Source organism: Amblyomma mixtum, chromosome 7 (assembly GCF_055824585.1).
Source record: "Amblyomma mixtum isolate Tamu chromosome 7, ASM5582458v1, whole genome shotgun sequence".
NCBI classification, from domain to species: domain Eukaryota; kingdom Metazoa; phylum Arthropoda; class Arachnida; order Ixodida; family Ixodidae; genus Amblyomma; species Amblyomma mixtum.
The window spans coordinates 86,021,691-86,034,080 of record NC_143018.1 but is presented as its reverse complement, the minus strand read 5'-3'; the positions used below and the strand labels follow the sequence as shown (position 1 = coordinate 86,034,080).

The 12,390-nt window shown below is 47.9% G+C and overlaps 1 protein-coding gene across 1 annotated transcript; it reads left to right on the top strand.

Moving 5' to 3' along the window:
• Nucleotides 1-394: 394 nt before the first annotated feature.
• Nucleotides 395-11,928, top strand: LOC149336707 (uncharacterized). Its single transcript, XM_089554759.1, has 3 exons — nucleotides 395-794; nucleotides 6,148-6,322; nucleotides 11,505-11,928. The coding sequence occupies exons 1-3, from the start codon at nucleotides 630-632 to the stop codon at nucleotides 11,654-11,656; spliced, it is 492 nt and encodes a 163-aa protein (XP_089410885.1). The 5' UTR covers nucleotides 395-629; the 3' UTR covers nucleotides 11,657-11,928.
• Nucleotides 11,929-12,390: the final 462 nt, after the last annotated feature.

The following is a 12,390-nucleotide window of genomic DNA, read 5'->3' as shown; positions in this document are numbered from 1 at the left end:
CGGTCATCGCGAACACACACACAAAAAAAACTAGAACAATCCACTTGCTGGGCCCTCCGAGGTATCGTTTGACCTCGGTTTTCTCGCTAGCACCTTCTTCGTTAACACGGAGCAATAGAAAACGACGTAACGCCACTCCGTTTGTCTTCGTCAATCTTTCTGCCCGTCTGCGTAGCGCTCTTCTGTCCGGTTTCGAACTGCGAAGCAACTCGTCCACAAACAAGTTCTGATAAGGCTCCTCCGGAAGTCGCTTTATATCTAAACTCGTTTCTCCTCCCGCGCTGCTAGCTTCAATGACTGCAGAGAGGCGGTTAAAGGGTTGACCTTGTTTATTTCTGTACCGTCTGATGCCAAGGAGAGGGCAAGAGGAGGCGCACGCCCCGCTTGCCCTCGCTCGATTTTGCTGCCTTTTTTCTTTCGTTTACAAACTCGAGGCCAAAAGCGACGTACTTCTATTCGCAGCGTGTGTCGCTGGCTGCGGGGCCGCTGTAAAGCTCGCCGTCTGTAGTCTGCACACCTGCCCAAGCATTCGTAAGGGCGTCTGAAGAAGCAGTCGTGCAGTTGAACTACACCGGGCGAGTAACTGACCTTGCCGCCGCGGAACGGGCAGCAGCATCGAGGCTCCGGCGATGGGGATCCTGAATAGTCCACGATGCGTTCTCGGTCTGCTGGTTCTCTGCGCCTGCGGGGCATTCGGCGAGGATCAGCAGTCCAGGCAGTCCAGGCAGTCCGCCAGTGGCAGTCGTGATCACGTTGAGCAACGTGACACGTCGTTCTGGCCGAACCCGAAACAGGTAGGCAAGGCTCTGTTGGTGTTGAAATATTAAGGCGGAAGCCTTTTATTCCTCATCGTTGTAAGCAGCAGTTGTCGACAGAAATGTCACGCTTTTCAGTTGGTCGAAACGGTCGTGAGGTCACAGTGCACGAATTTCAAACGGGGCCGATTGTACTTTGGCTAGTAACCATGCAACCAATTGAAGGGATCGTATGAATTTCAAACGGGGCCGATTGTACTTTGGCTAGTAAACATGCAACTAATTGAAGGGATCGTATAGTGATGCTCCCAGTGAGTGGGAATTAGTTCAGTTAATTTACTAATTAGCCTAATTGACCTTTCTAGACAGACCAGATAAATAAACAAAACCGAGAAGGAAGTTTGTCGAGTTGGGGAATCGAACCAGGGTCCCCGGAGTGCGAGACGAGCACGCTACCACTACGCCATGCCAGCACGATGGTTTAGAATGAACAAAGGCGCATTTAATGAATACGGTGTCTTCGTTCACTCCCATCTTCCTCCCTTCCCTAACGGCGAGGTTCAGGTGTCCACCGAGGTATGCGAGACAGATACATTTCCTCTCCTCCAAAACAAATTTACCGACAAGCAAGGCGTAGAGCCGAACGGGCGATGGCGTTCTGTGGACTCCCTGGCAGTGTTGCAAGACGCTGTCGCATTCCACTCTTACAGGCGAAGCTTAACATCTTAACCACACATCAGTCACACAAGCAGCAACACCGCGCTTAAGGCTTTAGCCTCACTGCACTTTAGGTCAACAAAGTGCCCCCTTGAATTTTTTACCTGAAATTATTCGACGCTTCAAGGTCATTAACCCTGTTGTGCTTGCGGATATCAACCCTTCAGTTCTCATGTTTCAACTGTGGACATAAAAGTTGCTGATGCAATGTATAATACACTGGAGAAGGCGTTCCTGTCCAAATCTGGACGTAGCTTTAGTGAGTGCGTTTCTCTGTTGCGTGTCGTTTTCTGCTGTTCTTCTACTGCGACCCTACGCAACCCTACACAACCCTACACCTCTACTCCAACCCTAACACCCGTTCAATACTTACTGCACCCACCAACTTCAACGAGCCAACTCAGTACTGCCACACCCACAACCGACTTAGCTCTATCTGCATGACTAGATATTGATGACGGATTGGTGAGCGATCGCGCTTAAACCGACTTGACGCATGGTCGCAAGCGGGACGCACGATTGCCCTACACAACACTTCCGAATTCAAATAAAAATTCCAAATTCAAAATTCCGAATTCAAATCTCGCGGGCTTCGTTTACATTAAACTGACCTTAAAGAAATCAGACAGGACAGTTCTCAACGTGCTCTCTAACTTAGGAGCGAAAGATTTGTTGTGCGGTAACGTTGTAAATATGGGTAGTTTAGCTTTGTGCAGTAGCGAATTAAAAATATGCAGATGATGACGATGAAAACTTTTTTAATTGAACCTAAAATTGGTGGTCCGGCACCTTATTCCAAAAGTCCATTGAATCTAGGTGTGACTGTTGCCCTTTCGGCCAGCTCCTGCCGAACTTACGGCTGGCTCTAAGCAGGACGGCATTTCCTCCCACCGCAGAATCGGCGTCGCTTCTATCCTTTCTGTTTCCGTGTTGTCTTCGCAGACCTATACCATGCGGTACAAGTCCGGCACTAAGCCACAGCACACGCATTGCGGCTCATAGTGTTCTGGGTAGACTGCGTGATGTCTTTTCGGGCTTGAATACGTATTTTTCTTCAACCTTCTCAGTGTTACTTCTTGTTCCTCTTCTAGTTCTTCATCCGGTAGCGCGAATAATATGTAGAAATGGTGAAGATTGTGAAGTGCTTGTTATCCGGCCTGGGTGTGACACAAAGGCAAATGCAGCACCAACAGCTGCTTATTGGCTGGAAACCGTAGAAGAGGAAGGTAAGACAGCTATGCGATGAAAGTTCAGTGCCCTCTACGCTTACAGGGAGCAGGCCGGACCGGCCGAGGTGATAACCGGAACGAGATGTCGAGAGAAATACGACTCTCGGACAGGACGGAATGTAGTACATAGAAGCGGCGCTCGGAGAGGCAGTGCTACGATACGCAACAAACAACTGCCTACCACCGTGCGCTACTAGAATCTTCGTAAAACATGTTCGTTTTTGTTGCCTTTTGCGTTTCGCCTCCATCGGACGCGGCCACCGCGATGGAGGCGAAATACAAAAGGCACCCGTGTGCTGTGCGATGTCAGTGCACATTAAAGATACATCCCCAGGCGGTAGAAATTATTCCAGAGACCTCCACTACGGCACCTTTCTTCTTTCACTCCCTCCTTTATTCCTTCCCTTAGGGCGCATTTCGGGTCAGTTTCTGCGTCATTTCCTTCCCTAGAAAACCAATTTCTTGGCATTATTTAGCTGAAACATCCTGTGCAGGCAAAGCAGGGCGAAGCGGACATGCAGCCATTCAGTAGCTGTAATAGTATACTTATAGAGGCGGGTCCGTGTTACAACCCGGCCAGATCAGTTAGTTACTCTGCTCAAGAACTCTCAAGTATGAGTAGGAGAGTAAAAAAAAAACGAAGTTTATACAGGCGCAGAAATTTAGTTTCGTCAGGTTCGGGCTATGAGTTTCTGAAGACACGAGGGACCTCCTGGAGCTCGCGACATGGCCTAGGGGACGCAATGTTTAATAATGAAGCAGCTTGAGAGGCGCAGCTAAACAGCGAGCTCTTTTTGAGAAACAAAAAGAAACCTGCGGAGCTTTATCTTTGATTTTAGGATCACCAAGGCTTTAGGATATTCGCTGCAGACAAGCTCTAACAGTGATTAAAAAAAATGGCAGGTGCAATAAGAGTTTGATATGGCGTTTTTGCCCCAGCAGTAGGCTTTTAATATTCGTGTTTTCGAATACGCTTTTATTATTCCGCATTTCATTCCTAAATGCTCCGATGGCGACGGCTACGGCACGAGTACTGATTCCTTTCGCACCCGCTGGAGGTGCTAACGCAGCGCGCCTTCTAAAGGTACTTTAGTGCATCCTGTGCATCCTCCCTCTCTGCTCCCCGTCTCGCGATCCTTCGCTCCGCCCACACAGCCCTTCTATCACAATGCCCACGTCCAAATGCCCACTTCCAAAGTTCAGACAGTGACGAGCCTCTCGCACTCCATCGCTCGCTTTGACGTTGGCGGCTTTGGCCCGAGCGCTAGTTTCTGTCCCTCCCGCTAGAAGCGATATTGTACTTCACATGCCCCTCTTCTTTACTTATCTCCCTCTTGCCTTTCCCTCTCCCACTTCTTCGCTCCACCCACACAACCCTCTAGCCGGAATGTCCACGCAGAATGTTCAGAAAACGCGGCCCAAGTTGCGTCCGTCGTCCTTGTCTCTCTCTCTCTCCGGCCAGCGCGGACGTGTCGACGTGGAAGTATCCCTCCCCTACCAGCGTGCTAAGGAGCACCTGTTACGTGGTTGCCATGGGAAACAACCGGAGGGTAGTTAACCTAGAAGGAGAAGAAGGGTTACCCTAGAAGAAGGAGGGTATGGCGAGATTTGGTTTTGGTTTTATGGGGTTTAACGTCCCGAAGCTACTCAGGCTTAGGAAGAAGTTTTGGCGAGAATGTAGAAAGGCGTACCACGGTAAATATCCGAAACATGACTGCCGTGGAAGGAGAACGAAGGGCGTCAATCTGCGGCCGCTGCTGCGAAACGCGCCGCCCGAGGGCAGGACCATCGGCGCTGCGCTGTGCTTCTAGACCGGCGGACTGTAGACTGTAGAGCAGATCGAGATGAAAGAAATAAGCGCCCTACACATGTGAGATCACTGTGATATAGTCTACCACAACTTATTGTAAAGTACAAATACCTTTAAAGCTGTCTCTGAATCTGAACGTTACAAAATACGGCTCCATCATTCGATCCGCGAACCTGGGCTCGGTAGCCGAACGCTGTAACCACTGAGGCCCCGCGGCAAGTCACTACAGCAAAGTTGTAGGCTAACAAGATAATAGTATCCAAAATTGGTAAATTGGTTTTCAAGGAAAGGAAATGGCGCAGTATCTCTCACACATATTTCGACGGACACCTGAACCGCGCCGTAAGTGAAGGAACGAAGGTGGGAGTGAAAGAATAAAGAGAGAAAGAGGTGCCGTAGTGGAGGTCACCGGGATAATTTCGACCACCTGGGGGCCTTTAACGTGTACTGACATCGCACAGCACACGGGCGCATTTTGCGTTTCGCCTCCATCGAAACGCTGCCCCCGCGGTCGGGTTCAAACCCGGGTACTCCGGCTCGGTAGACGAGCGCCTTGGCGGGTATCTCCTCAGCCGATATTTTACTTGATGTCTTAGACTTCGGGTGTAATATGCAAATACTTTGGAGAACAAAATTAACTCCTTGAGTTATTACAATTCTGGTAAAGAGAGAAGAGTTCCCGAGCTGTTTACTAAATAGTGGGTAAAAACTTCTTTATACAATTCAGTCTTATTGAAATGACGAGGCAAATGTTACGAACACTTGTGATTCAAGCTAATTATGTTTACAGAAAAAGAACGTTTTCTATCAAGCTCACTTTTCAATTAAAGCACGCCGTCATATCTGCCAGGTGTCGCAGCATGGGGCGCAGTGTGAGCTCGGGAGAGGCCCCGCGGTCTTGAAACCACGAGCTGAAATCCGATTGCGATGCAAGCACCGAGAAACTCAAGAGAGACCAATACGACTTCGTCTTCGTCGGTGCGAAGCTTTGTTTCAAGGATGGGGAAATATGTATTCTATAGTGATAAGGCAGGCAACCATCTTTGCAATCACTTTTCCTCTTCTCTTGAGTTTGATTTGACATGTTTTAACCAAGAAAATGTAGAACACAGTACACATACGAGCCTGTAAAAGCAAAACAAGCATCTTGGTAGCAGCACAACCCGAAATATACACCAGATCATGATCATTAAACTATAGTTAGGAGTTCCAATTAAAAGAAAAGGGGACACAAACTTGAACGAAAATACAGCACATGAAACAGACAGTTTAAGAAAATATATCATGCAAGCTATTGAGTCTTATCGGCACATAAAATATTACTCTTAAGGTCTTTTACTACCTCTTGTGCAGTACTTTAATAGGGGGTTTAACTGGCAGTAGGCGGATTTCGAAGATTCAACAGGACACGACACTGAATGTATTACTGACTTCCTTCATCAAGTAAGAAACTCAAACACTTCTAACTGCCGCTCAAAGTTCAACACGCCCATGGCCTACTTGCTGAACTGGCAGCGGATTCTTTGCTACACCTGTTCTCCGAATCCGTCCATCGCGTTCTGCGGAAGGAGTTGCAGAATATTGTGAAGGCGCCAACCTGGGCGAGAAAGCTAAAATTCTACTCTCTTTCTTCCAGAGAAACGACATCGGCGGTCCGTGCCGGAACGGCAACGACTGCCGACCAGAGCTGTGTTGCCTGCTGAGTCGGCACCACAGACGAACCTGCCAGCCACGGGCCGAGATGGGTGAACAGTGCACCGAATTCCAGGTCAAGGGCGGAGCCTATCCGGACCACTGTCCTTGCCTCGAAGGTATACGCAGCACTCTCTATCCACTTTTCATACGCTTTCGATCATTATAGCTGTGATCGAGGAGAGTGTGGTGAGGGGCTAGTTAATACGACATGATGAAAACAAATAACAACTGCGCAAAAAGGACGAGACAAGAGAAGAACTGCGCTTGTCCCGTAGGGATCTTCTTCTCTCTTTTCCCATCCTTCTTGCAGAGTTATTCTTTTTAAGGCTAAGGCCTTTAATGCCTGATCGTTGTTGACAGAAGGTTGTCAGCAGAAGGTTGCCAGCAGAGGTGTCACGCTTTTCTAGTCAGACCAGGAAAAAAATCTTTGTACACGATGGGATTCTAACCACCATCCTTCCGTTCCGCAGCCGATCGTGCTAATGGCTACGCTACTTCCTGCCAACGCACATGTAGTTCTAATTGTCGAGGACGCTGGAGAGTATTTGGAGAAAGGCATCGAATCAGACGGATGCCTCCCAAACGCCCTCCAGCGTGTCTCCAGCATTCACAAACAATTGTGTGCTTAATTAACATCTTAACCCTACATCGGTGACACAAGCAGCAACATCGCGCTAAAGGCTTTCGCCTCACCGCACTTTAGGTCAACGAAGTGCCCCCCCCCCCCCCCCCTGAATTTTTTCTTATAGCCGAGGTATGTCTTGCGTGGCACACAAGTTTTTTACCGTAGCGATGACTTATTAGCCTATAGCTCGTCGTCTTTACATTTCATCCGTTGTTTCCGCGCTTCCAGCACTTCCACTTCCGCAATGGCAGTCGTTGAGCCGTTTTGAGTCATGAGATTGAAGTAGGGGTGTGCGAATAGTACTTTTGCAAACAGAATCGAATAAGAACAGTGTATCTAAAAAATGAATTGAATACGAATCGAATATAAGGGAGTAATTACTCTGGCATCCACCCAAGCGCAGCCATACGGCTACAAAGGAAAGCTATACAGCTTTCTCAGAAACCATAAGCTTGCCGTCCCGGTTAGCTCAGTTGGTAGAGCGACTGCTCCGGTGAAGCGGTGGTCCCGGCTTCGAACCCCGGACCAGGACGAATTTTTCTTTAACTGCGAAGTTTCTGAGAAAGCTGTATAGCTTTCCTTTGTAGCCGTATGGCTGCGCTTGGGTGGATGCCAGAGTAATTACTCCCTTATTACAAATTTACTCCACCTTGGGGGATTCCCCTAAACATTTGACCAACGAATCGATAATTGCTGCGAAACCAACACTACGCGAATCGCCGAGCCATTTCGCGGAGCTGACGCAAAGCCCTACTGCGCATGCGCTGTCGCGCGCTCTCCATCTCCTCTCTCTCTCTCTCTCCCCTCGTTGCTTTCGCAGTCCTGCAGGTTTAACCAGATCTAAACCACTGCCAATATTTAGTACGATTCACCGTTACGGGTGCTAATCTTTGTACGAAACGCAATTCATTGCTAGCAACGAATATCTAGAGGCTGCAGCGCTGTCGAAGTTACAGCTGCAGCTAAGGTAAGGCGCAACAGTGATGTCCGGTATGAGGCACGCAGTGCGAAGTCATTATAATAACTGTGTGATCGTCATTTAATGGACCGCGCAAAATTACTTTTGGCTGCTGACGACAACAGTGGCGAACCAAAGCCACATCTCAGTTTATGAGAGGGACGATAGTTGTGCCTTCATTATCAGGCACGGAGGTCGGGTTTGCTAAACCTATCTGAATCCTGACTTGTTGCCCAGTCTTCCGGACCATACAGGGTCTGTTCTGAAAGTAGTAGGACTGGTTTTTCCCTGGGTGAACGGGCGGACGAGAGGCGGTCTGCGCGTGCAGGATCGTTGAAGAGGGATATAGGGATACACTCTTTTCTATTCCCGAGAATAAAATCGACGCTCAAGGGGACACATCACGGATCGGTAGCCGTGATTGAGAGAGCTAAACAGCATTCCGGTCCAGGCGTTCCTGGAGGCGTACGAAGACTGGAAAACTCATTGGCAGCAGCGTGCAGGTGCGGAAGGGTGCTACCTTGAAAAATTGTAATCGTTTGTACTATTCTCATGAAAAAAATTTTTAAAAATGAGTCCTACTACTTTCAGAACAGACCCTGTATTTTCTAGCATTATGAACGCTGCCACACGACTGGACCACTTCGGGTCGCTCAACGCCCAGTCTAATAGCTTCAGTATGCTAAGTGACATCCGAGTGAGTTCTGTTTTTCACACAGCGGTGGTAGAAAAGCACGGCGTGCCTAAGTATGATTTTGGGTCAGTTATTCGAAAAGTGTTCTAGAACTTCTTATTCCCTTCATTCCAAATATTTTAAAATATTCACAAATTCACTTTTTTAAGTTAATCGAATAGGAACATATTCGATTCAGTATTCGTAAATTCCGAATATTCGCACACCCATAGAGCTCAACTATGTGTCCAATGGCAACTTTTGTAGTTGCACACAAAGTTGAGAAAGCGGCAGAAAAGGCCGAAGACGTCGCTAAGGCATAGGAAGAGCCGACAACCGCTGTTGAGCGTCAAGCAGCAAAAGCAGCGTTTAGCACTAAGCGGGCAGGCCATCGTAAAAAGGAGAAGCGACTGAACGCGTCGGCACATAAAGCACAAAGAGCGTTGAAGGAATCCGAGTACGCTATTCAGCTAAAAAAAGAAAAGGGGAAGGCAGCCGGAGAAGCCGTGCGCGTTGCCTAGCTCGAATTACAGAAGCGGCCGAAGAATGGGCCAGGTTGAAAATCCAAATACCCTGACGTGTACCGGTGTGCGGCTACCATCGTCTATTAGCCGTTTTATAGATGCGCTACACATTTGGTACAGTTCCTTTCTTGCTGGCGCCTGCTTCTGATAACGAGGTTATCTACAAATCTTTTGGTGATATTTAACTGGATAGCTTGGCTGTTTGTGTCTCCGCTGGCATTTGCAAGTCAAAGGCGTATTCATCTCCCCACAAATATCGAGCTAAACTTTTAATATTTTTCTTCTCCACACGGTTCACAATCGTGACGTTGATGACGGCGTCGAGTGCTTTAGGGGCTTCATGACTGCCGTCTTGGAGTGGCCGGCGGCAGTCGTCTGGCGTAAGAGACCTGTGGCCGTAAACTTCCTTGACGTCAAGGCTGCTAGTTTTTTTTTTTTTTACGGCACGACCCGGAAATACCTGTCATCCATTTTCTGACAATTTCTACCATATATTATATGCTTTTCCATGAAAAGTGTATTGTTTTGCCATTAAAGTGCGGCCGTCGGTACATATTACAGGTTTGTCCTCCTCAGTTTGTCCTGAGAGTCCCATTCAGGCGTCCGTCAGAAAGACGACGATGCGGCCTTCTCATCGTAATATGTTAATATGTGGCAATTAGAACACGTAGCGCGGTAGGCTGTGGCGGTGGTGGACATGGTCTGAGGCCTCCCGAAACGAATGTCTTCTGTTTGCGTCGGCACTGGTTCAAATGCCGCTAAGGGAGACTTTCTTTGTTGAAAAATAGGGAAGGTATTTTTAATCGCCCGAACAGCGCAGAGGCGAAAGCCCAAAGGAAGACCGCACAGTAAAAGCGCTTCCTAACTAAGTGAATCACTACCAACTCAGCCAAATCCGAGCCTCAATGTTTGTTTGTTTGTTTTTTTGCAACTATTTGTAGAGAAAAATTGTAGATACGTCAGAACTTTTCGGCGTCAGGTTGGAGTTTAGCTTTGGCATCAGCTTCGCCGTGGGTTCTAGGGGATATTCGCCTGATTTTGCCGAGGATGGTAGGTAGAAGTATTGCATGCTCAAAAGTTGTGTCACACCTGTACCATGTTCAAACAAGTTCTGCTCACATTCCAGAGTGCTGTTGCATTAAATAGCACTCGGACCTTTTCTGTGTTTGGTCTTCGTGCGCGGTTTGGGGTAATTTTCAAGAAAGTATTCTGGGCTTCCCAAGAAACGACGCTGAGAAGTGACCATTACTCCCTTCTCCAAGGCACGTAATTCTCGTAAAGACTTCGTTTTACTTCATGCAGGGAACCGGGCATCATTGAATTAGGCCTTCCGCCTTCTTCTTAAGAAACTTCGCGACACGGAACTGGCGTAGACGTAGTGGCGGTACTTTTCTAAGCGTACACATGAGTGGTGAAAGAAGTCTGGTAGGACACGAACGTGCCGACTGGTCGAGTTTAGTTGGTTTTCTGTCTCAAGTATTACGGCGGAGTGATTGCCGGCAGAATAACGAAGTACAATCCCTCCAGTAGCTAACAAATAGCTTTGCAAAAATTATAGCATTGCACTCAAGTCTGCTAAGAGCGGAAATGCGAAAGCCTTTCCCTTTCCTCTCTTTCTCCTCTTCCTTTTACACTTCCCTTAACTTCACGGGACTCGAACCCACGACCTTTTTGCTACAACAATTATCATCATTACTATCTTCACCACTAACACCATCATCATTGCGATCACCAATATCACTATCTCTAACTATCACCATCACTATCGTCCTCATCCCTATCACCAACTATCACTATCGCTAACAGAATTGGTGAACGAAGACCCCAGTGACATCACAGAGGACCAACTTCCGGCAGCAACAAAGCCATGTAATCATCGTCACCATCATCAGCCTGACTATGCCTACTCCAGTGCAAAGGCCTCTTCCATGTCTCTCCAATTAACCCTGTCCTTCGCCAGTTCCGACCACCGTATTCCCGCAAATTTCTTTATCTCATCCACACGCCTAACTTTCTGCCGCTCTCTGCTACGCTTGCCTTCTCTTGGAATCCACTCCGTTACCCTTAACAGCCAGCGGTTATCTTGTCTTCACATTACATGCCCTGCCCAAGCCCACTTCTTCCTCTTGATTTCAACTAGGACGTCATTAACCCGCGTTTGTTCCCTCACCCACTCCGCCCGCTTCAGATCTCCTAACGTTACACCTATCATTTTTCTGTCCATAGCTCGCTGCGTTGTCCTTAACTTAAGCTGAACCCTTTTCGTTAGCCTCCACGTTTCTGCCCCATAGGTGAGTACCGGTAGGATACAGCTGTGGTATACTTTTCTCTTGGGGGATATTGGTAAACTGCCATTCATGATCTCCGAGAACCTGCCATATGCGCCCCACCCCATTCTTATTCTTCTAGTTATTTCCCTCTCATGATCCGTATCAGCGGTCACTACCTGCCCTAAGTAGACATATTCTCTTACTACTTCCAGCACCTAACTCTCATTGACACAAACCGTTCCTCGCAGGCATCTGTTCCCCGACCCTGGCTGGGCGCTACAACATAGGTGACAATGCAACATGCGTGCCATCCCAGGAGGAGAACCAGGAGCCGCACCGGCAGCGGGATGGACACCAGTTATCTAGGCCTGTGCAGCGAAGGCGGCTTCGGTCCTTCTAACGGCGAACAAAGAGCCCAGTGGAGATGGCTGCCACCACTCCGCATTCCATTACACCTTCCAGCGCCTACTATACGCACCGAGGCATCTCCTTTATTACTATAACCTCATAAAAGCCACAACGACACAAGGGAGGCTCCAGCTGCTGTACTCCAGCCAGGAAACCTGGAGTCGAGAGTTGGACTCAAAGGACGTGCTTCCTGCAGTCCGTCTGGAAGCAAGTAACCATACGACGCCTCCAAATAAAAGTCTAAAAGAAAATGTCTGGTTTCAACCCGACTGCTTTTCAGTTTTTCGTCTACTAATTGACTGAGGAACAGGCACGCCGAGTTACGTGCTTTGTGCGGGAAAAAAAATTAAAGCTATTTTTTCAGCTTCCGGCGAAAAAAAGGTAGCAGCGCTGTTTTTTTCGTTAGCATGCCCATGAAAGGACAGGTTTTGTACCTATCAGCGGAACCGGTTGCTTCTTTTCGCGTAAAGAATAAACAGGAGATGGCGACACAATTCACCACAAAACACATCTACAACATACAATATACGATACAGCGAAAATGCTTCACACGTAGGTGATGCTAATATGAAATGAAAAACAAAATGTCTGCACAGACACGCATACGCGATGAATCGATTCTTCGGAAGTTCGTCTTTTTGTGAAAAGCATTCAACACACAAGACGCAGAACGGAGAACTCTGGTATGTAAGTTGCATTTAAACAATTTTTATAACAAGGCGTCTT

Coding starts and splice junctions, on each gene's coding strand:
- LOC149336707 (XM_089554759.1), top strand. CDS start 630: ATGGGGATCCTGAATAGTCCACGATGCGTTCTCGGTCTGCTGGTTCTC. Junction 795..6,147: donor TCTGGCCGAACCCGAAACAG/GTAGGCAAGGCT, acceptor TCTTTCTTCCAG/AGAAACGACATCGGCGGTCC. Junction 6,323..11,504: donor CCACTGTCCTTGCCTCGAAG/GTATACGCAGCA, acceptor CGTTCCTCGCAG/GCATCTGTTCCCCGACCCTG.